Raw genomic sequence first — 23,340 nt, 5'->3', positions numbered from 1 at the left:
AGGCAGATCATTTATTAAAAATGGAATCCAAAATCCCAGAAAACGATCTTGAAGTCAGACTTGGATGAAGAAAGCCAAAGATTCAGCCAAATTTACTTTTAAAATAAGTGTTAGGGCCGGACACGGTGGCCCATGTCTGTAATCCCAGCACTTTGGGAGGCCAAGGCAGGTGGATCACTTGAGGTCAGGAGTTCAAGACCAGCCTGGCCAACATCGTGAAACCCCGACTCTACTAAAAATACAAAAATTAGCCAGCTGTGGTGGCGGGTGCCTGTAATTCCAGCTACTCAGGAGACAGGGACAGAAGAATTGCTTGAACCCAGGAAGCGGAGGTTGCAGTGAGCCAAGATTGCGCCACTGAATTCCAGCCTGGGCGACAGAGCAAGACTCCATCTAGAGAAGGAAGGAAGTAAGTAAGTAAATAAATAAATAAATAAATAAGTGTTAGAAAATGAGCATTAAACTGCTTGGTAATGGATCTAAGAAACTAATGATCTTCAAAGACGAAAATTATGTGAACAAAGTAACAGAAGAAACTGGGTCTGGGTCCTTCCAGACCCAAAATACACAAGTTCAAAAAGAGCTGTGAGTCTAATGGGGGAACACACACGTACACAAATATATGCATTTTTTAAATAATTGTTTATTACATAAATAATACTTTTTATTCTATTACATTCAATTCTGAGAAGTCTAGGTATGTGAATTCTCAATACAGCATTTCCCTTTGTATATCAATGGTTCCCAACCTTTTTGGCACCAGGGACCTGTTTTGTGGAAGACAATTTCTCCAAGGACCCAGAGGACTTTGGGATGATTCAAACACATTACATTTATTGTGCACGTTATAGTATCACGCTGTAATATATAATGAAATAATTATACAACTCACCATAATGTAGAATTAGTTGGAGCCCTGAGCTTGTTTTCCTACAACTAGACGGTACCATCTGGGGGTGATAGGAGACAGTGATAGATCATCAAGCATTATATTCTCATGAGAAGTATGCAACCTAGATCCCTCACATGCACAGTTCACAACAGGATTCAGGCTCCTGTGAGAATCTGATGCTGCCAGGAGGTGGAGTTCAGGTGGTAACGTGAGCAATGGGTAATAGCTGTAAATACAGATGAAGCTTCACTCACTCATCTGCCCTTCAGCTCCTGCTGTGTGGCCCGGTTCCTAATTGGGTACCAGTCTGTGGCCCAGGGGCTGGGGACCCTTGCTGTACATTGCATCCATAATGCAAGGTGGAAAAGGAGTTTTAAATAAAAATATCATTTTCAATCAAAACCAGCTTGAATTTTTTTTTTAGCTACAAGCTTCACCAAAACCAGCTTGATTTTACACATAAACTTACTTGTTCTCTATTCCAAATCCTACTATAAATATACTAAAGAACACTCTAGAAAAACAGAAACAATGAAACAGAAGATGACAGCTATCAACATATTTTGAGTGACAGAAAAGGGAAAAATAGTAAGTAATTCAGAGTAAAAGAAAGAAACTTCCAACTAGCTATGAAACGGATTTACAAAGAAAAAAAAAATCAACCCCACAGAACACTGGAAAGGCTCAGGACTTAAGAACATAAGATATCTCTAAAGGCAGGGATGAAGCCTGAGGCAGAAAATAAGACGACAAAATGAAAGGTACAATTAAAACCTGCAAGTTCCCATCCTAAAAAAGCAAAATATTATTCCTATGTCACCTATGAAAACAAGTTTTTTCTATACATAATGAACAAGATAAACTCAGGAACACCAGATACCAAAGAAAGCAAGTGTGATCAAGAAAATGAAAGCTAACTCATGCCTGCTAATCCCAGCACTTTGGGAGGCAGAGGCAGGAGGATCGCTTAAGCCCAGGAGTTCAAGACTGGTCTAGGCAACATAGTGAGACCTTGTCTCAAAAGAAACAAAGTTAGGCAGGCAGGGTGCCATACGCCCGTAGTCCCAGCTACACAGGAGGCAGAGATAAGAGGATTGCTTGACTCTAGGAGGTCAAGGTTGCAGTGAGCTACACTATGCCACTGTACTCCAGCCCAGGTGGCAGATCAAGACCCTGTCTCAAAAAAAAAAAAGAAAACAAGAAAAAAAGAAAAAAACTGAAAGCAAGATAAGTGAAATACATGACTTAAATGGTAAACCTCCTCAAGTACCCTTCCTATCTGGTAACCCAACCACCAGACTAACATATCTCAAAGCCAAAGATTGAAATATACTTCTTTTAAATGTCTTTTTATAGCTCTTACCAAGTTTATTTCTTTCACTCCGAGTTACTATTTGTCCCTTTTCTGTCATCCAAACTATGCTGATAAGCTGTCATCTTTTGTCCTTCCAGAGTGTTCTTAGTTTAGTGTATTTGTGGTGGGGTTTGGAATAGAAAAAGCCTGTTTAGCCCCAACAAGAAAACCTACTCACCATTTAACCATCATACAGTAGTGGCCAACATCTGAGATGCCCTGACCACAGAGGCCTTCAAATTCACTTTTTAGTACCCCTCTCATTACCATGAAAAGATAACAATAAGAAGATATGCAAGAAAAATTTTATCTGCCTTTGGATCACCGAAGGCAGATAAAAACAAACAGTAAGGGTGGCCTTGGTGGCTCACGCCCGTAATCCCAGCACTTTGGGAGGCTAAGGCGGGTGGATCACCTGAGGTTAGAAGTTTGAGATCAGCCTGACCAACATGGAGAAACCCTGTCTCTACTAAAAATACAAAATCAGCTGGGCCTGGTGGCACATGCCTATAATCCCAGATACGCGGGAGGCTGAGGCAGGAGAACCACTTGAACACAGGAGGCAGAGGTTGCAGTGAGCCGAGATCATGCCACTGCACTCCAGCCCGGGCAACAAGAGCGATACCCCGCCTCAAAAAAAAAAAAAAAAGAAAAGAAAAAGAAAGAAAAGAAACGAGAAAAGAAAAAAGAAATTTAGAGGAAATAGATAAAATACAAAAAGAAAAAAAAAGATTTTAGCCGTAATTTATATCCTGAGAGATGTAAGATATTTGGTTACTGAAATAAGAATGAAATGTTATGAAAATATAAATTCAGATTACAAAACAGGGCATTTTTTGGTCAGGGAGCCAAAATAACAATAACAAAATTCAGAGCACTGTAATGTATACAAATACATATCATATACCTTTTGTATTTATATATCATTTACAGTTTAAAAACCAATTAAAATTATAGCAATTTGTAAAATTCAACAAAAGGTCCACAAAAGGGAAAAATGAAATCTCCCACAAAATGGAAAAAAATATTAATAATGGAGAGAAAAGGCCTGGTGCAGTGGCTCACACCTGTAATCCCAGCACTTTAAGAGGCTAAGGTGGGATGACTGCTTGAACCCAGGAGTTCAAGACCAACCTGGGCAACATCGCAAGACCTCCTCTCTACAATAAAAAAATGTATTAGCTGAGCATAGTGGCACATGCCTGTGGTCCCAGCTACTTGGGAGGCTGAGGTGGGAGAATCACTTGAGCCCAGGAAGTCAAGGCCGCAGTGAGCCATAATCATGCCACTGCACTCCAACCTTAACAACACAGCAATCCCATCTCAAAAAAAAAAAAAAAAAAAAAAGAGACAATAAGAAAAGGAAGTAATCAAGAAGGGTACAATATCTAATATAGTTCCAGGAAGTGAGAGCAATAAATATGGAGGTAAGGAAATTATGAAATAAAATGTTCACAACCAAAAGGCCCACCAAAACAGACAGAAAATTCCTGAAGCTGAGGAAGGATAAAGATTCTAAAAGCTTTCAGGGAGAGTGATTAAGAGTATCAAGGAGGCCGGGCGCGGTGGCTCATGCCTGTAATCCCAGCACTTTGGAAGGCTGAGGCGGGCAGATCAGGAAGTCAGGAGATTGAGACCATGAGACCATCCTGGCCAACACGGTGAAACCCCGACTCTACTAAAAATACAAAAATTAGCTGGGTGTGGTGGCATGTGCCTGTAGCTCCAGATACTCAGGAGGCTGAGGCAGGAGAATTGCTTGAACCTGGAAGGCGGAGGTTGCAGTGAGCCAATATCACGCCACTGCACTCCATCCTGGCAATACGACGAGACTCAGTCTCAAAAAAATTTAAAAAATAAAAAATAAAACAAAAGAGGCCAAGTGAGTGGCTCACGCCTGTAATCCTAGCACTTTGGGAGGCCAAGGCGGGCAGATTGCCTGAGCTCAGGAGTTCGAGACCAGCCTGGGCAACATGGGGAAACCCCGTCTCTACTAAAATACAAAAGAAATTAGCCAGACGTGGCAGCGTGCACCTGTAGTCCCAGCTACTCGGGAGGCTGAGGCAGGAGAATTGCTTGGACCCAGGAGGCAGAGGATGCCGAGATCATGCCACTGCACTCCAGCCTGGACTACAGAGCGAGACTCCATCTCTACAAAATAAATAAATAAATAATTTAAAAAAAAAAAAAGAGTATGAAGGAAAAGCACAAAAATAAAAAGGGCTACTGCTTCTCCAAAGCAATATTGGAACCTAGAATACAATTGATCAATACTTCTGAAATTCTGCAAGCAATTTTCCAATTCTGTATACAATAAGACCTATCAATAAGTATAAGGGTAGGATAGACATTTCAGGCCTGGAAGGTCTAATACACATTTATCTCCCCATGTATCCTCTCTCAGAAAAGATGTCCTCTACGACAAGGAAGTGAGCTAAAAAGATGACAAAATGGAATCCAGGAAACTTGGAGATCCAAGAAAGATGTTACCAGTGGAGGGTGCCCAGGTTCCTGGCACTTTGAACAAAGAATAGGACAAAAGCACAAACAAAGCGAGGAAAAAATAAAACAACAAAAGCAGAGATTTATTGAAAATCAAAGTATACTCCACAGGGTGGGAACAGTCACAGCAAGGGAGTCAAGGACCCAGTTACAGAATTTTCTGGGGTTTAAATACCCTCTAGAGGTTTCCTATTGGTTACTTGGTATACACCCTACCTAAATGAAGTAGTGGCCCATGATCAGTCTGAAGTTACAAAGTTACATCCTATGCAAACATCTAATTGGTTGTGGAAAGTGGGACCAGTCAGAGGCTGAAGTTACAAAGTTATACTCCTATGCAGATGGAGACTTGGCCTGCCATCAGCGTGATTAGTTGCAGGAGGGGACCAATCAGAGGTAATTTCAATTTTTCACCAGCCACGCAAAAAAGTGTGGGGAGGTTGCAAAGGGGGTAGCCTCCGGTCCTTTTCCTTTTGTTACTCAGGGCGTGGAATCTTAGGGTTTTCCTTTTGATTTAATTCTAGGAAGTCAGCGTGAATTGGCCTTAGGTTCCCTGCCTCCAGACCCTAAGGTTCTCCTGCCTCAGAGACAAGCAAAATGAATTATAAGGATGAGATCTGAAGGGAAGGTAGTTTAGTAACTCTAGAAAGTAATCAATACTCTAGGGTTATGACCGGGGTGGGGGGATAATATATCACCTAATGATGCATAGTTTATGAGCGTTTGAGAAGAATTAAGTGATCCACACATAGAAAATTAACTGAATGAAAAAAGACAGTACACCAAGAAAGAGAGAACATGCAAGATATAAAATGAACTAGGGAACTTTTTTGGCTCATTGCTGAGCAACATTTTTATTTTTAGAACTACCCTAAGAATTGATATACTATACTGAGAGAACTGGGGAGGGTCAAGAATGAAATCCTTATATATCATAAATGGAAGTTCACAGGTTACACCTAAAATTGATAGATGAAGCAACAGCAATATAATAAGAGTATTTCAGAATACTGTATAGAGGTTAATATCAAAACCAACATCTGAAAAAGTTGAAAACAGGAGGGTGAGGAGACAGGGAACACAGGGACTTTTTTTTATTATAGGCATCTCCCTGCCAATTAATTTTTTTTAAACTCTGTATTACTTATGTTGGTACACCAATATCATACATATCCTCCCACCATCTGAGCTTCTCTTATTTTCTTCTCAGTCTTACCCTGTTATTTCCAGCCTGATAAAATTATCTAAGTAGAATTACATGCTGCCCACCTAAATAAAATGCACTTATGTTTTTAAAATGCAATAAAAATTTCTAAATGCCTCATATAAAGTATGTAGCTTTAATTTTAAAAATAATACTAAGTAAACATTCATGAGGAATCTACATGTCAAAATAAAATTCTTTCCAGGTTAGGTTTTAGAACTCCATCTAGCAACAAATATTCCAATGGGTCTAATATTTCCCTAGCCCAGTTCTGCTGAAAGCATGAAAGGACTATTACTCCACAGTATTCAACCTCACCAAAAATTGTTTTATGTATGACCTAATTTATGAAAAGCACTACTTTAAACAGTGGTCAATATCAACAGTCCATTGGTCCAACAAATTTCTTGATGCCAAAATAAAAGGCAGAGCCTTAAAGAGTGAACCACATACATTTAACCTATTTAAAAGCAACGGCTTCTAAAACTATTCTAAAAAATAAAATTTATTAAAACAATGAAAAAATAAAAGTAAAAGCTTCAAACATTAAGCACAAATGACAAATATAAAAGGTACTACTTTTAGCCTGAAAACCTGACAGAGAACCTCACCCTGGCTGGCATCCAGAGTTCTTATACAGAAGAAATTCCTGAAATAAAGTTAAAAAGTTGTCAGGCAGGAGACAGCAAAGAGCTTTAAATACCTGCTAAGGAATGTGGAATTTCCAAGATATAAACCTAATTCAGTTTTGTAATAAGCTTAAAACAAGCAAAGAAAAAAAAAATCAACACAACATGAAGAATTATGCTCTGTGGTATCGGTGCTTTTGTCATACATGATATTCCTTTGCAGATCCGTATATGCCCTTTCCCTAATTTAGTCTTGAATTTATTCTCCTATTCCTTTCTCTTCTCATTTTCTGAGTTAGTTTTCCTCCTACTCTACTCCCAATCATTAAATTAATAAAATGATGATAATCTGGTAAACAAACGTGTTATTAACCTCTCTAATCTTTTTTTTTTTCGGGGGGGGGACAGGAAGTAGAATGTATTAGTGAGTATTAAGAGGGGACAGCACAGTGGAAGCCCTCATGAGTGCAAGGCCAGCCGCTTGTCCAGAGGGCCATGAATGGCAACGTACTTGACTCCACAGCCATCTGGGATGAGCCGCTACTCAGCCATCATGTCTTCAAATTCATCGGCATTGAACTTGGTGAAGCCCCACTTCTTCGAGATGTGGATCTTCTGGCAGCCAGGGAACTTGAACTTGGCCCTGAGCAGGACCTCAATCACATGCTCCTTGTTCTGCAGCTTGGTATGGATGGACATAACTTGGCCAACGTGAACCCTGGCCACAGTGCCCTGGGGCTTTCCAAAGACACCTCACATGCCTGTTTGGAGCCTACATTGGGGTAGTGCAAGCTCAGAAACATGAACATACATCTGAAAGGCCTGTCTCCAAGGTCCCTTAGAGCAACCTACACAACAAACAGGCTGCATACACTACCAAGGAAGCTGCTGTTTACAGCCATTGCACACTGGGCCCCCGAAAGGAAAGGAACTCAGTCAGCTTAATTGGCTGCAGGACCTCCGTAATCTTATAGCCAAAGTTGTGACAGCTATATGACTGTTAAACAGCACTTAAAAATGATGACACAGATAATACCTGATCACATAGATACTGACCATAGTTAACTGTATCTGAAAAATCAGACCATAAAGTATACATATAGTAAAACTACATTTTTGTAAAATTTAAAACTGTACTGTTTGCAGTCTCACACCATGGATATACACAAAAAGTTGTAAGCTGTTGCTCTGAATGGTGGCATGTTTTTAACTTCAATTCTCTGTAGTTTCTCAAAGTTTTTTTTTTTTTCCTACAATGACTGTATCATTTAAATAAGAAAAAATATATATATAATACTAAAATCTTTTTTTTTTTTTTTTTTTTTTTTTGAGACAAAGTCTTGCTCTATCCCCCAGGCTGGAGTACAGTGGCGTGATCTCAGCTCACTGCAACCTCTGCCTCCCAGGTTCAAATGATTCTCCTTCCTCAGGCTCCCGAGTAGCTGGGGTTACACATGAGCACCCCACACCTGGCTAATTTTTGTATTTTTAGTAGAGACAGGGTTTCACCGTGTTGACCAGGCTGGTCTCAAACTCCCGAACTCAAGTGATCCACCTCCCTGGGCCTCCCAAAGTGCTGGAATTACAGGCATGAGCCATTACCCTGGGCCTAAAATCTTTATAATGCTTATAAATATTAAATTCTTGTTAACATACTTTTTTTTTGAGATGGAGTCTCACTCTATTCCAGGCTGGAATGCAGTGGCACAAATCTCAGCTCACTGCAACCTCCGCCTCCCAGGTTCAAACAATTCTGACGCCTCAGCCTTCCGAGTAGCTGGGATTACTGGTACACACCACCACGCCTAGCTAATTTTTGTATTTTTAGTAGAGATGGGGTTTCACCATGTTGGTCAGGCTGGTCTCGAACTCCTGACCTCAGGTGATCCACCCACATTGGCCTCTCAAAGTGCTGGGATTACATGCATGAGCAACCACGCCTGGCCTACCATACTATTTTTGAAGTAAACATTCTCCATTACCTATACTGTAGATAATACACTACAAAAACAATTTATGACCACTAATAATCTTATGAAAGCTTTTTTTCTCCAGGAAACTTATAAAAAACATGTTGTATGAAATATCATGAGTTTATCAGCACGCTAAGGTTCACTTATGGACTCACTTGGTCCACGGGCCCCAAGTTAAGAATGCTTTTTGCAGATTATCCATGCTTTATTAGTACCTGTTTATCCCCTAATTAGAATGACAATCTTAATCTAGGCAACAATATTTTCTGAAGCTCAAGAAAATAATTTAGGGGAGGAAGAGAGGGAGATGAAAATAGACAAATTTTCACTACAAAGCACTGTGATCTATTTTTACCTGTTCTCCCTTCAATCAACACAATTAAGAGTATTAACACTCCACTTTTACTACTACGAGCTAACAACTGTTCATACTTACTGACAGGTAAACAAAATCACAAATTATTCAATGTTCTCCAGCTTAGCTTTCATACTTTAGCTTACATCTTTTAATTTATATTTCCTTTTCCAAAACAAATTTTAACAATTTTAATTAAAATATGTGTTTATTAAGTCCTTTTAGCAAATACAGTGCTAAGCACTTTGTTTCCTTACAATCTCATTAAGGCAGTAGTAGCTTTATTATTATTCTATTTCTACCAATGAGGAAGTGAGAGTTTATAGAAGTTAACTAATTTGTCATAATCACTCGTTCACAGGTGATGAAGCAGGACTAGAATCCATGTCTATCTAGATCCAAGGCCACTTTTTTTTTTTTGAGACGGAGTCTCGCTGTCGCCCAGGCTGGAGTGCAGTGGCGCGATCTCGGCTCACTGCAGGCTCCGCCCCCTGGGGTTCACGCCATTCTCCTGCCTCAGCCTCCCGAGTAGCTGGGACTACAGGCGCCCGCCACCTCGCCCGGCTAATTTTTTGTATTTTTAGTAGAGACGGGGTTTCACCGTGTTAGCCAGGATGGTCTCGATCTCCTGACCTCGTGATCCGCCCGCCTCGGCCTCCGAAAGTGCTGGGATTACAGGCGTGAGCCACCGCGCCCGGCCCACTTTTTTTTTTTTTTTTTTTTTTTTAATAGAGATGGGGTCTTGCCCTGTACTCCGCCTCAGCCTCTCAAAAGTGAGAGGCATGAGCCACCACACCCGGCCAGGCCACACTCTTCTTAACCACTACGTTCTAGGGCAACATGAGATAAACCACAGGCTCTCGGTGGTTTGGAGGCAAACACTTTGATATTCTGATGAGACGTAAGAATTACTGCCTAAAACTGCAAATATGAAAATCTCCTTTATAATTTCATTCCCATCCACAGACTCTTGGTTAAAAATTCATAATACAGGGATTAAAAATAAGCTAGAATACAAGTGTATTAGGAATGGGAAAATATAACTCCCACCCCATCTCTACCAATAACTAGTGATGAGATTTTAGGAAAATGATCTTGTTTCTCTGGATTTCATTTTATTCAGTGGCAAACTTATAGACCCTGAAATCAGAAGTGTAGATTTTTTTCCTAGTATAACATGTTGCCACCTAGCTGGAGTTACAATAATTAAAACTCAAGATTATGACTCAGACACAACATTTCTCAGCAAATCACTGTGGACTATTAAAGTTCATCTTCAATCATAAACATATTAGTATTATGCAATATTCATCTACTCCATCCATAATGCAACAGCAACCACTCCTAAACTTACTGAAATTCAGTGAGACTCAGAAATGTCAATAATGATGGTACAGAATGTTTACATAAATAAAATCTACAAAATCTTTTGCAACAAGTATATCTGCCAACTCTACTGAGAGAAGAAAAAAGGATATTACCATAAAGCAAATGTTATTTGAAGTTAAACTACTCAGCTAAACTCTACGTTCAGCTAGACTGTATACCTCAGAACATTCATTTATGTATCACTGTATTTAACATGTTCATTGGCTACTGCACACAATGCTTCAAACATTCTTACCCATAAAATTTTTTAGACGGACTAAGTTTAAGTAATTTTTATTTTCATTGGTTTATTCAAGGGAAAAAAATTATTAGCAAAGACTAGTTAAAATCACATTGAGGAACAGGAATCCTTTTTATAAACTGATTATATTAACATTTGTTTTCCTAAAATTTTATTTCCTATAGTCTCAATATATGTATTATTTAGAAATTGGTCTAACACACATAATTATAGAAACAGAACAGATAATAAGTGGCTTAAAAGTATCCCCTACCACAATGACTTTTCTTTTTTAAGGATCAAGATTGTTACAAGCCTTTAGCTACACCATAAAAATTATTGAATCTCTCAAAATAGTTACTTTTCAGAATTTCTGTGACTCTCATATCCCTAAATAAGGAGGGGTCAAAGAAAGAAACTGATATTTATGCCCATGTTTTAAAAACAGAATCATGATCGACTGCACGAGTAAAGATTTAATATTGACAAACTGTCATTTAGTAACTAATGGTATCTAACCCAACACCCTAAAATGTGACAATAAAAATGGCAATTTATAATGCAACTCACAAAAATTCGTCTTCGAAATACCTAAAGATGCATACCTCTGTGTCCAGGAATTGATATAAGTAAATATTTTGAGAGTATGTTCCTTTCTGAGCTGCAGTCCATCACCACCTTCTACATCTGATACTGAAATAAAAAAGAAATTTTAAAATTATGAATAATGCTAAACCAGTATTAAAGCCAATAGTTCAAAATAAAGCCGAGTTACAAATGCGAACATTTCAGATAATCATTCTTTTGCTTCCAAAGAAAATAAGTTACTTTTAATTAATAACTCATATGGGCTTAAGAACAGATTTTTGACAGATGTAAGGGGTGGGGGGCAGTGAGACTTTGTCATTTATTCTGGGATTATCTCTCATCTCCAAAACCACCCTTCCATTGTGATGCTGAGGCTGGGACCATGCAATCTACATTTTTCATTTCCAGCTGTCTTCCTGTTAAGATCTTGTTCCTTGGCCGGGCGTGGTGGCTCATGCCTGTAATCCCAGCACTCTGAGAGGCCGAGGCGGGCGGATCACGAGGTCAAGAGATCGAGACCATCCTGGTTAACACAGTGAAACCCCGTCTCTACTAAAAATACAAAAAATTAGCCAGGTGCGGTGGCGGGCGCCTGTAGTCCCAGCTACTCGGGAGGCTGAGGCAGGAGAATGGCGTGAACCTGGGAGGCGGAGCTTGCAGTGAGCCGAAATCGCACCACTGCACTCCAGCCTGGGTGAAAGAGCGAGACTCCATCTCAAAAAAAAAAAAAAAAAAAAAAAAGATCTTGCTCCTCCAGTGCCTATAGGGTACTAGAAGAAGAAGGCAGGAGAAGAGACCAAGGACTTATCAGCTTGCTATATCTGAAAGCAGCAGCACTGATTCCAGCCTCCAGTTTAGTATTCCAAGTACCAGTCTCATGGTACTCCTCTGAGGTATCAGCAGTAGCCACAGAGCATACCTTCCTTGAAGTCATAGCTTCCTTCACACGGTGTTCCTCTTTTGATATGAGGAAGCTTGAGAACATTCAGTTCTCGTTAAAAGACCATTTCCCAAAATAATAAAAATTGAACATAACCATTCTCATAATTCCATCATTTTAATGCCTTTTACCTTCTTTGGCTGGTCCACACAGCTTTACAAAGTAGAAAACATAAGGCTCTTTGAAGCCACTAAACCAATTATTATGTATGTACAAGAAAGCATTTTTGAGGCTTATCAGCTTTTTTACTGTTTCTTTATATATTGCTAGTGTCTTCTCTTTAATCCCAAGAAATCTTACCTGGATCACTGTATCACTTTAATGTGAGGAGGGGAAATCCCCTATGATGCAGTAAGATGTCCCACTATACCAATAACTTTCCTGTACCAAATATATATGAGGTTAGTTTACATTTAAAACACACACACACACACCTTCTACTTAATCAGACTATATACACAAAGTTGAGACTTACAGCACACTTCCTCAACTCAGCTCCAGAAATGCTGGTAAGCTGAACTAGGAGGTTGGAAGATTCCTCTCTGGTAATACTGATTAACCAAGAAGGGGTTTAAAAAAAATTACCTTGGCCAAGGAGAAAAGGAAAAGGCGTAAGGCCAAAATATAAGTAAAACAGTCACAAGGTAATAACACCTACACCCAAGACCAGGCTTTTGGGACCTAGATCACGTCTGAGGCCCTGGAAGCCGAAGACACTACTGACCATCAGGGAGAAGACTTGGGCAACAAAGCTTAGCAACTAGGACAGAATAAGATATAGTGGGGGCCTAAGATGCAGCAACCACTAAAAACAACCTCTTGCATTGTATGATTTCAACAAGGTGAAGAAGGGATCACGGTACGCCATGCCAGTTTTCCTTCCCCAGCCATAACAGTGCCTAAAAACAGAGGGAAGAGTGGCTACAACCATCATATCCTTCTCTAACAAAAAACACACACGGCACACATTCTGAAAAAAAGTTTGTGTGGTCAGAAAACCATCCTCACCAGAGGCCCGCCTGGCAGCCTAGCTGCTAACCAACAAAAACTTTCCAACTCATTCCATCCAACCCAGAACCAGAAAGGCAAGGGAAGGACATTTCATCAGAGTAGAGTTCTCCAAACACACAGCTATCATCATACTCAACGGTGGAAGCCCAAAAGCTTTTCCTCTAAGATTAGGACCAAGATAAGGTGGCCACTTTCACAACTTCTATTCAACACAATATTAGAAATCCTGGTCAGAGCAATTCAATGAGGAAAAAAATGGAAAGAAGTCAAGTCACCTCTGTCCGCAGATAACACGAACCAACAGAAAACCCTAAGGATTACACAAGAAGAACTATTAGAACTAATAGCCTGTAATCCCAGCACTTTGGAAGGCCAAGGCGGGCAGATCGCTTGAGCTTAGGAGGTCAAGATCAGCCTGAGCAGCATAGTGAAACCCCATCTCTACGAAAAATATAAACAATTAGTCGGACACGGTGGCGCACACCTCTGGTCCCAGCTACTGAGGAGGCTGAGGTGGAAGGATCACTTGAACCTGGAAGGTTAAGGCTGCAGTGAGCCGAAAAAAATCAGTGGCTCCCATTAAACTGCAGTTTGGATTTCAGCATTCCAACCTGGGTAACAGAGTGAGACCCCCTCTCAAAAACAAACAAACAAAAAATAAATGAATTCAACAAAGTTACAGGATACAAATTCAAAATGCAAAAATCAGATATACTTTTGTCTTTTTAAATTTTTGGTTTTTTGAGACAGTCTCTTTTGCCTAGGCTGGAGTGCAGCAGCACAATCTTGGCTCACTGCAACCTCTGCCTCCCAGGTTCAAGCGATTCTCCTGCCTCAGCCTCCTGAGTGGCTGGGATTACAGGTGCCCACCACCACGCCTGGCTAGTTTTTTGTATTTTGTAGAGATAGAGTTTTGCCATTATGGCCAGGCTGGTCTCAAACTCCTGATCATAAGTGATCCGCCCGCCTCAGCCTCCCAAAGTGCTGGGATTACAGGTCAGATGCATTTTTAATACACTAACAATGAACAATTTAAAAAGGAAATACAAAAAAAATTCCATTTGCATCAGCATCAAAAAGAAAAATGAAACAAGGAGGCAAAAGACTTGTTAACAATGAAAACTACAAAATGTTGCTAGAAGGAATTAAATGGCCGGGCGCAGTGGCTCACGCCTGTAATCCCAGCACTTTGGGAGGCTGAGGTGGGTGGATCATGAGGTCAGGAGATCGAGACCATCCTGGCTAACACGGTGAAACCCTGTCTCTACTAAAAATGCAAAAAAAATTAGCCGGGCGTGGAGGCGGGCGCCTGTAGTCCCAGCTACTCGGGAGGCTGAGGCAGGAGAATGGCATGAACCCGGGAGGCGGAGCTTGCAGTGAGCCGAGATCGCGCCACTGCACTCCAGCCTGGGCAACAGAGCGAGACTCCATCTCAAAAAAAAAAAAAAAAGGAATTAAAGAAGATGTAAATAAATGGGAAGAAATCCCACATTCATGGGTTGGAAGACATTATATTGTTAAATATCAACACCACCCAAATTGATTTGTGAATTAAAAGCAATCACTATCAAAATCCCCACTGAGGCACAGCAGCTCACACCTCCGATCCTAGTGCTTTGGTAGGTCGAGGCAGGAAGACCGCTTGAGACCAGGAATTCAAGACCAGCCTGGGCAACACAGCAAGGCACCATCTCTAAAAATATGTATATTTTTAAAAATTAGCCAGGCGTGGTGGCACACACCTATAGTTCTAGCTATTCAGGACACTAAGGATAAGGTGGGAGAATGGCTTGAGCCCAGAAGTTCAACGCTCTAGTAAGATATGATCATGCCACTGCGCTCCAGCCTGAGTGACAGGGCAAGATCCTGTCTCTTAAAAAACAAACAACAAAATAAATAAAATAAATGTTCAGGAGTTATGTGGAACTGGAACCATTGTGTACTCTTGCTTAAAAAATCAGAAACAGAATTACCATATGATCCAGCAATCCCACTGGTGAGCATATATACTGAAATGAATTGAAAGCATCATCTCCAAGAGATCTTTGCTCTCTTGGACCTCTACTATAGAGTGTATAAATATCCCATTGCTCCTAGGCTACGAACCTGTATGGCATGTAACCGTACTGAATGCTCTAGGCAACCATAACACAATGTTAAGTATTTGTGTATCTAAACACATTTAAGCATAGAAAAGGTACAGTAAAAATTATAACCTTAGGACCACTGTCCTACACTAGGTCCATCATTGACCAAAACATCGTTACCTGGTGCATGACTGTACTTGTACAATTCAACTGGTATGAGGTATTTAAAGTAGCCGAATTCACAGAAACAAAAGAGAAGGGTGGTTGCCCAGAAATGGGTTTCAATTTTGTCACATGAAAAAGTTCTAGAGATTTGTTGCACGAGAATGTTAACATTTCTAACACTACTCAACTATATACATAAAAATGATTAAGAAATTTTTGGCTCATGTCTATAACCCCAACACTTTACGAGGCCAAGGCAAGAGGATCGCTTGAGCCCAAGAGTTCAACACCAGCCCGGGCAACATGGCGAGACCCCTTCTCTATTTAAGGGAAAAAAAAAAACCCAACAGTAAATTTTATGTTCTGTATTTTTTTTTACCACAATTAAAAATTTTTTGCAATTATTTTTTAAAGGAGTTAGGGAAATCCAAACTGCAGTTTAATGGAAGCCACTGAATCTTTTTTGAGAGGGAGTCTCACTCTATGCCCCAGGGTAGAGTGCAATGGTGCAATCTCAGCTCACTGCAACCTCCACCTCTCAGGTTCAAGTGATTCTCCTGCTGAGTAGCTGGGATTACAGGCAGGTACCACCACGCCCGGCTAATTTTTGTATTTTTAGTAGATACAGGGTTTCACCACGTTGGCCAGGCTGGTCTCAAACTCCTGACCTCATGATCCACCTGCCTCGGCCTCCTGGGATTACAGGTGTGGCCCACTGCGCCCAGCTGCCACTGATTTTTTAGGCTGAGAACTGGTGGGAGGCAGAGCAAGAACAGAAGGCTCCACTGATCATGCCCATGCCCATGCCCCCGCCAACAAGGATACCAAATTAAGATCTACACAGAAAAAATACCTTCATAAAAAACAAAAATCAGGTGAGTACTCATAGTACCTGGTTTTAACTGCTTATCACTGAAGGGAGAAACAACAGTCCTCAATTAGCAACTACGAACACTTCCTGTTCCCCCACCCAGCAGCAAAGGCCTGGTGCCTAGAGCCTCTCAGTGCTGGGGGAGGGAGAACACAGCAATTGCAAGCCATTGAACTCAGTGCTGTCCTGTGAGAGCACAAAGGAAAACCAGACCAAATTCGGGTGACACCCACCCAGAGAAGGAGCGTTTAAAACCAGCCCTAAAGCGGAGGGCAACTGCCGATCCCAGGAGTCCCAACTTGAGCTCCCACCAGCCTCACCATGGAGGGCTACAGCACTCCACGTTTCCAAGTAAACTTTTTGGCAGTCTAAGCCGTAAGGACTACAACTCTTATCCGATTCTTAATAATGAATGAACTGGGCCCCAAGACAGTAGAGGTGGTGGAAGGGGGACGGGAAGCAGGGAATGAGACATACTGAGACACCAGGCAGGGCAGCCAATGGAGTGCTGGCATCACCCCTTCCCCTAGACAGGCTGCACAGCTCAGGGCTCCAAGAAAGATGCCTTCCTTCTGTTTGAGGAGAGAAAGATGAGGGGGGGGACTCTGTCTTGCATCCTGGATACCAGCTCAGCCACAGCAAGATAGGGCACCGCTGAGAGTCATGAGGTCCCCTGTTCAGGGCCCTAGCTCCCAGACATTTCTACACACACCCTGGGCCAGAAGACAGGACCTGACAGCATTCATCACCTAACTGAAGAGCCCTTGGGCCCTGAATAACCAGTAGCGATATCCAAGTACTACACTGAGGGCTTCAGGTGAGCCTCTGAGACTTGCTGGCTTCAGTGAGATTCAGCACATTACCAGCTGTGGTAGCTATGGGGCAAAACTCCTACTTGAGAAAAGCTGAGGGAAAGAGTAAAGAGGGCTTTGTCTTACAGCTTAGCTACTAGCACAAACACAGTGGGTTAGAGCACCAGTTGATTCTTGGGTGTCCCTAATTCTAAGACCTGACTCTTAAATGGCATTTCTGGACCTGCGCTGGGCCACAGGGGAGCCCATTGTTCTGAAGGGTGAGTCCCAGGTAACAGAGCATTCATGACAAGCTGACTTCAGAGACACTGGGCCTTAGGGGAACATCAGTGAGTCTGGCAGTACTACTTGTGGCCTGGGGGTGGCGGTGGCTACGAGGTGAGGTGGAAATGGGAAAAAGAGTGAGAAGTACCAGTCCTGTGGTTTGAATGCCAGCTCAGCCACAATACAAGAGTATTGCTCTAGTCCCTTAACTCCCAGACAACACTTCTGGACCCACCTGGGGTCTAGAGATCTTGCTGCCCTGAAGGAAGGATGCAGGTCTGGCTGGCTTTGCCAACTGCTGATTGCACAGCACCAAGGCCTTCAGCAAACATGGGAGGTAGCCAGAGTGCAGTTACAGCAGGCCTTGGGTGAGAACCAGCATAGTCCTAATTTCAAGACTGACCCAGCACAGTCATGGTGGCCACAGGGGTGCTTGTGTCACTCACTCCAATCCCAGCTTTAGGTGGCTCAGGACAGTGAGACCGTGTGTTTGGGAGAAGGTAAGGAAAGAGAACAAGAGTCTCCACCTGGTAATCCACAAATTACTCAGATCTTGTCCAAATCCATCAAGGTGGTACCTGTATGAGTCTGCAAGAACCACAAAATTACTGGGCTTGGGGTACCCCTAAAGCAGATACAGCTTAGATCACAATACCAAAGTTCTTTTTTTTTTTTTTGAGACGGAGTCACCCAGGCTGGAATGCAGTGGCACGATCTCGGCTTACTGTAAGCTCCGCCTCCCGGGTTCACGCCATTCTCCTGCCTCAGCCTCTCGAGTAGCTGGGACTACAGGCGCCCGCCACCACGCCCCGCTAATTTTTTTTGTATTTTTAGTAGAGATGGGGTTTCACCATGTTAGCCAGGATGGTCTCAATCTCCTGACCTCGTGATCCGCCTGCCTCGGCCTCCCAAAGTGCTGGGATTACAGGCATGAGCGACCGCGCCCGGCCCCAAGTTCTTTCAAATATCTAGAAAGCCTTCCCAAGAAGGACAGCTTCAAATAAGGCCAGACAGTGAAGACTACAATAAATACCTAACTCTTCAACGCCACTCAAGAATATCTACTAGCCGGGCGCGGTGGCTCACGCTTGTAATCCCAGCACTTTGGGAGGCCGAGGCGGACGGATCACAAGGTCAGCAGATCGAGACCACGGTGAAACCCCGTCTCTACTAAAAATACAAACAAAAATTAGCCGGGCGTGGTGGTGGGCGCCTGTAGTCCCAGCTACTTGGAGAGGCTGAGGCAGGAGAATGGCGGGAACCCGGGAGGCGGAGCTTGCAGTGAGCCGAGATCGCGCCACTGCACTCCAGCCTGGGCAACAGAGCGAGACTCCGTCTCAAAAAAAAAAAAAAAGAACATCTACTAGCATCAACGCCATTCAGGAAAACATGACCTCACCAAATGAACTAAATAAGGCATCAGGGACCAATCCTGGAGAAACAGAGATATGTGACCTTTCAGATAAGGAATTCAAAATAGCCGTGTTGAGGAAACTCAAAGAAATTCAAGATAACACAGAAGGAATACAGAATTCTATCAGATAACTTTAACAAAGATTAAAACATGTAAGAAGACTCCAGCAGAAATTCTGGAGCTGAAAAATGCAATTGGCATGCTAAAGAATGTACTAGTCTTTCGCAGCAGAATTGATGACAGAAAGTAAGAATTAGTGAGTTCAAACACAGGCTATTTCAAAACACACAAATCAGAGGAGAAAAAATAAAAAGGAATTTCTAAAAATGAAACATGCCTATGGGATCTAGAAAATAGCCTCAAAAGGGCAAATCTAAAGAGTTTTTGGTGGCCAGGCGCAGTGGCTCACGCCTGTAATCCCAGCACTTTGGGAGGCTGAGGCAGGCAGATCACCTGAGGTCAGGAGTTTGAGACCAGCTTGGCCAACATGGTGAAACCCCGTCTCTACTAAAAACACAAAAAAACTAGCCAGGCATGGTGGCGCATGCCTGTAGTCCCAGCTACTTGGGAGGCTGAGGCAGGAGAATCGCTTGAACCCGGGAGGCAGGGGTTGCAGTGAGCCAAGATTGCGCCACTGCTCTCCAGCCTGAGCAACAAGAGCAAAACTCTGTCACAAAAAAAAAAAACAAAAAAACTCCCAAATCTTAAATGTATAAAGGCAAAAATGTTATTTTTGAGTATGAGTTCCTAATGATTCTCAAAAAAAAAAGTGATCACCTTTGCAAATGTTAAATCAGTCACTGAAAACTGGTTAAGGGAGAAATCAGCCATTTATCCTGACTTTCACGTAAAAATAGCAAATAAAAGTAATGAAACAGGTAATAAAAACAAGTTTCTCCTGATACAGATAGTCCACCTAATCAAAGAAACAAGTGACAGGATTAGTTTTGTAACTATTAATGTAATAAAAGCCCTAGGCAATGGCTGCTTGCTAACTATGACATTAAGTGGCACTCCAACCAACCCCTGGAAAAACACAACACAATCTATAAAACAGCCTTGCCAAGAAATTTAACCTGAATCTGATCAACCTTCTAGATCTGGTAATAAAAGTATGGAAATACAAAAGACAAAGCATAATAACTGCACAAGGATAACATCTGCAAAATCCAGATGGGAAATCGTATGCACTAAAAAAGACATGGAACGAGCAGTTTCTGTAACAAATAAAAAGGAAGAAAGGGGAACCTAGAAATTAAAACAGACTTAGGAAAAAAATAAGCTATGCCCGATTCAGAGGTAACTCCTAGGAAGTGAGGCTTGAAAAAGAGAGAAAAGAATTATGTATTGAAACAGTAACAATAACCAACAGAGATATCAGTGGCTACAAACTACAGGGCAGCCAGAATTCACAGAATTAGTCCAGACAAGTAGCCAACGAACAAAACACAAAGAGCAAAACAAAATAATAACTTTACTCACACTAGAAACAAACCAAATTTCCATTAGAGTGAATTGAGTTTAAAAATAAAAAAATAAAATAAATAAAAAGGATGCGCTTTGGGAGGACAAGGCGGGAGGATTGCTTAACGCTAGGAGTTCTAGACCAGCCTGGGCAACAGTACAAGACACTATCCCTACAAAGCAAATTTTAAAATTAGCTGGGTGTGGCCAGGTGCAGTGGCTCACGCCTGTAATCCCAAGCACTTTGGGAGGCTGAGGCGGGCGGATCACGAGGTCAGGAGATCGAGACCATCCTGGCTAACAAGGTGAAACCCTGTCTCTACTAAAAATAGAAAAATTAAGCCAGACACAGTGGCGGGCGCCTGTAGGCCCAGCTACTCGGGAGGCAGAGGAAGGAGAATGGCATGAACCCAGGAGGCAGAGCTTGCAGTGAGCCGAGATTGCACCACTGCACTCCAGCCTGGGCAACACAGCGAGACTCCGTTTCAAAAAATAAAATAAGATAAAATAAAATTAGCTGGGTGTGGTAGCATGTGCATGTAGTCTTAGCTATCCAGGAGGCTGAGGTGAATGAGTTGCTTAAGCACAGGCAGTTGAGGCTGCAGTGAGCTATAACGGCACCACATAATAGGTAACAGAGCGAGACTACCTCAAAAAAAAAGTTATCGTATATATGCCAACATACGGAATTCTATTCAGCAATAAAAAGAAACCAACCACTGATGCACCAACAACCAACATGGATGACTTCTAACCGTATGCTAAGTAAAAAGAATACCAACCAGATGTAAGTAGTACATAAAGTTTATGTCCAGCTGGACACAGTGGCTCATGCCTGTAATCCCAGCACTTTGGGAGGCTGAGGCAGGCAGATCACTTGAGGTCAGGAGTTCGAGACCAGCCTGGCCAACATGGTGAAATCCTGTCTCCACTAAAATTTTGTACTTGTAAAAATACAAAAATTAGGCTGGGCGCGGTGGCTCACGCCTGTAATCCCAGCACTTTGGGAGGCCGAGACGGGCGGATCACGAGGCCAGGAGATCAAGACCATCCCGGCTAACACGGTGAAACCCCCCGTCTCTACTAAAAATACAAAAAATTAGCCGGGTGTGGTGGCGGGCACCTGTAGTCCCAGCTACTCGGGAGGCTGAGGCAGGAGAATGGTGTGAACCCAAGAGGCGGAACTTGCAGTGAGCCAAGATCGTGCCACTGCACTCCAGCCTGGGCAACAGAGCGAGTCTCCATGTCAAAAAAAAAAAAGAAAGAAAAACAATTAGCCAGGCATGCTGGCACCTGCCTGTAATCCCAGCTACTCGGTAGGCTGAGGCAGGAGAATCACCTGAACTCAGGAGGCGGAGGCTGCAATGAGCCAGGATCGCGCCATTGTACTCCAGCCTGGGTGGCAGAGCAAGATTGTCTCAAAAAATAATAATAATAAAATAAATTTTAAAATAAAGCTTAGGTGACAAAGCACATCAGCAGTTACGACAATGCAGACTTGGTGGTGGGGCTGATTACAAACAGGAATGAGGAATAACCGAGTGATGGAAATGTTCAATTGTGGTGGTTCTTATATGAGTGTAAACATTTGTCAAAATGAATAAACACATACCCTTACAATAGACTAACCTTATTGTATGTAAATTATATAACAATTTAGTTAATTTTTTAAAATCAGCAATTCTAATAGGTCTCATGTGAATCTTGATTCAAATTGTGAAGGAAAAGTTACAATTTTTTAAAATTGAGAATATAAGGGAAATTGAATGCTATTTCATATTAAGAAATTACTCTTGGGAGACCGAAGCAAGAGATCCCTTGAGGCCAGGAGTTCAAGACCACCCTGGGCAACCCCTTCGCTACAAAAAATAAAATAATTAACTGGGCATGGTAGTGCAAGCCTGTAATCTCAGCTGCTTGGGAGGCTGAGAAGAGAGGATCACTTGAGACCAGGAGTTTGAGGCTCACAGTGAGCTATGATTGTGTGCCCCTGCACTGAAGCCTGGGCAACAAGGCCCTTACTCTTTAAAAAAAAAAAGAAAAATAGAAAAGAAATGAAATGAAATGAAATGAAAACAAAAGAAATTTACACAGCTAGACACTGGAAAGGTTAGAGAAGAGGAATGTAGGGAGAGATTGGTTAATGAACAGAGAATTATACCTAGCCAAGAGGAATACATTCTAGTGTTTTATAGTACTGCAGGACGACTATTTTTTTGTTTTTGTTGTTCTTTGGAGCTTTATCAGGTTTTTGTTTGTTTAGAGAAGAGATTTAGCTCTGTCACTCAGGCTGGAGTGCAGTGGCACAATCACAGCTTACTGCAGCCTGGTCCTCCTGGGCTCAAATAATCCACTTGCCTCAGCCTCCCAAGTAGCTGAGACTACAGGTGCGTTTCACCACACCCAACTAATTATTATTTAAACTTTTTGTAGAGATGGAGTCTTGCTGTGTTGCCCACACTGGTCACTAACTCCTGGCCTCAAGTGATCCTTCTGCCTCAGCCACCCAAAACACTGGGATTACAGACATGAGTCACTGACCCTGGCTTTAGGATTACTGTAGTTAATAATTTGATATTTTTAAATAGCTAGCAGACGCCAGGCGTGGTGGCTCACGCCTATAATCCCAGCACTCTGGGAGGCCAAGGCGGGTGGAATACCTGAGGTTAGGAGTTCGAGACCAGCCTGGTCAACCTGGTGAAACCCCATCTCTACTGAAAATGCAAAAACGGGCACGGTGTTAGGCACCTGTAATCCCAGCAACTTGAGACACTGAGGCAGGAGAATCACTTGAACCTGGGAGGCGGAGGTTGCAGTGAGCTGAAATCGCACCATTGCATTCCAGCCTGGGCAATGAGAGCAACACTCCATCTCAAAAAAATAAATAAAAGATAAATAAATAGCAGAGAGGATTCTGAATGTTTCCAACACAAAGAATGATAAATGCTTGAGATAACAGTAATTACCTCAATTTGATCATTACACATCATATAAAGGTATTGAAATAGCATGCTGTACCCTATAAATATGTATAAGAATTACGTGTCAATTTAAAATAACAAAAAACAGACCATGGCCAGGGGTAGCAGCTCACACCTGTAATCACAACACTTTGGGAGGCCAACTGCAAGATTTACTTGGGCCCAGGTGTTTGAGACCAGCCCAGGCAACGTAGCAAGAACCCACTGTTTTTCAATTAAAAAAAA

The 23,340-nt window shown here is 42.0% G+C and overlaps 1 protein-coding gene and 1 non-coding gene across 4 annotated transcripts in view; both read right to left on the bottom strand.

Moving 5' to 3' along the window:
• The window catches only part of USP34 (ubiquitin specific peptidase 34), a 295,723-nt gene that overhangs the window by 227,354 nt on the left and 45,029 nt on the right, over positions 1–23,340 (bottom strand). For all 3 annotated transcript variants that reach the window (XM_055242296.2, XM_063617918.1, XM_063617917.1), the window contains exon 2: positions 11,124–11,211. In XM_055242296.2, coding sequence (XP_055098271.1) covers positions 11,124–11,211 — 88 coding nt within the window. The remainder of the gene's footprint in view (positions 1–11,123; positions 11,212–23,340) is intronic.
• Positions 7,402–7,536, bottom strand: LOC129463314 (small nucleolar RNA SNORA70). Its single transcript, XR_008651108.1, has one exon. It is a non-coding gene; the product is annotated as a small nucleolar RNA SNORA70 (small nucleolar RNA).

Source organism: Symphalangus syndactylus, chromosome 14 (genome assembly GCF_028878055.3).
Source record: "Symphalangus syndactylus isolate Jambi chromosome 14, NHGRI_mSymSyn1-v2.1_pri, whole genome shotgun sequence".
NCBI lineage: Eukaryota > Metazoa > Chordata > Mammalia > Primates > Hylobatidae > Symphalangus > Symphalangus syndactylus.
The sequence above is the reverse complement of the archived record's forward strand: the minus strand, read 5'-3'. Positions and strand labels throughout refer to the sequence as shown.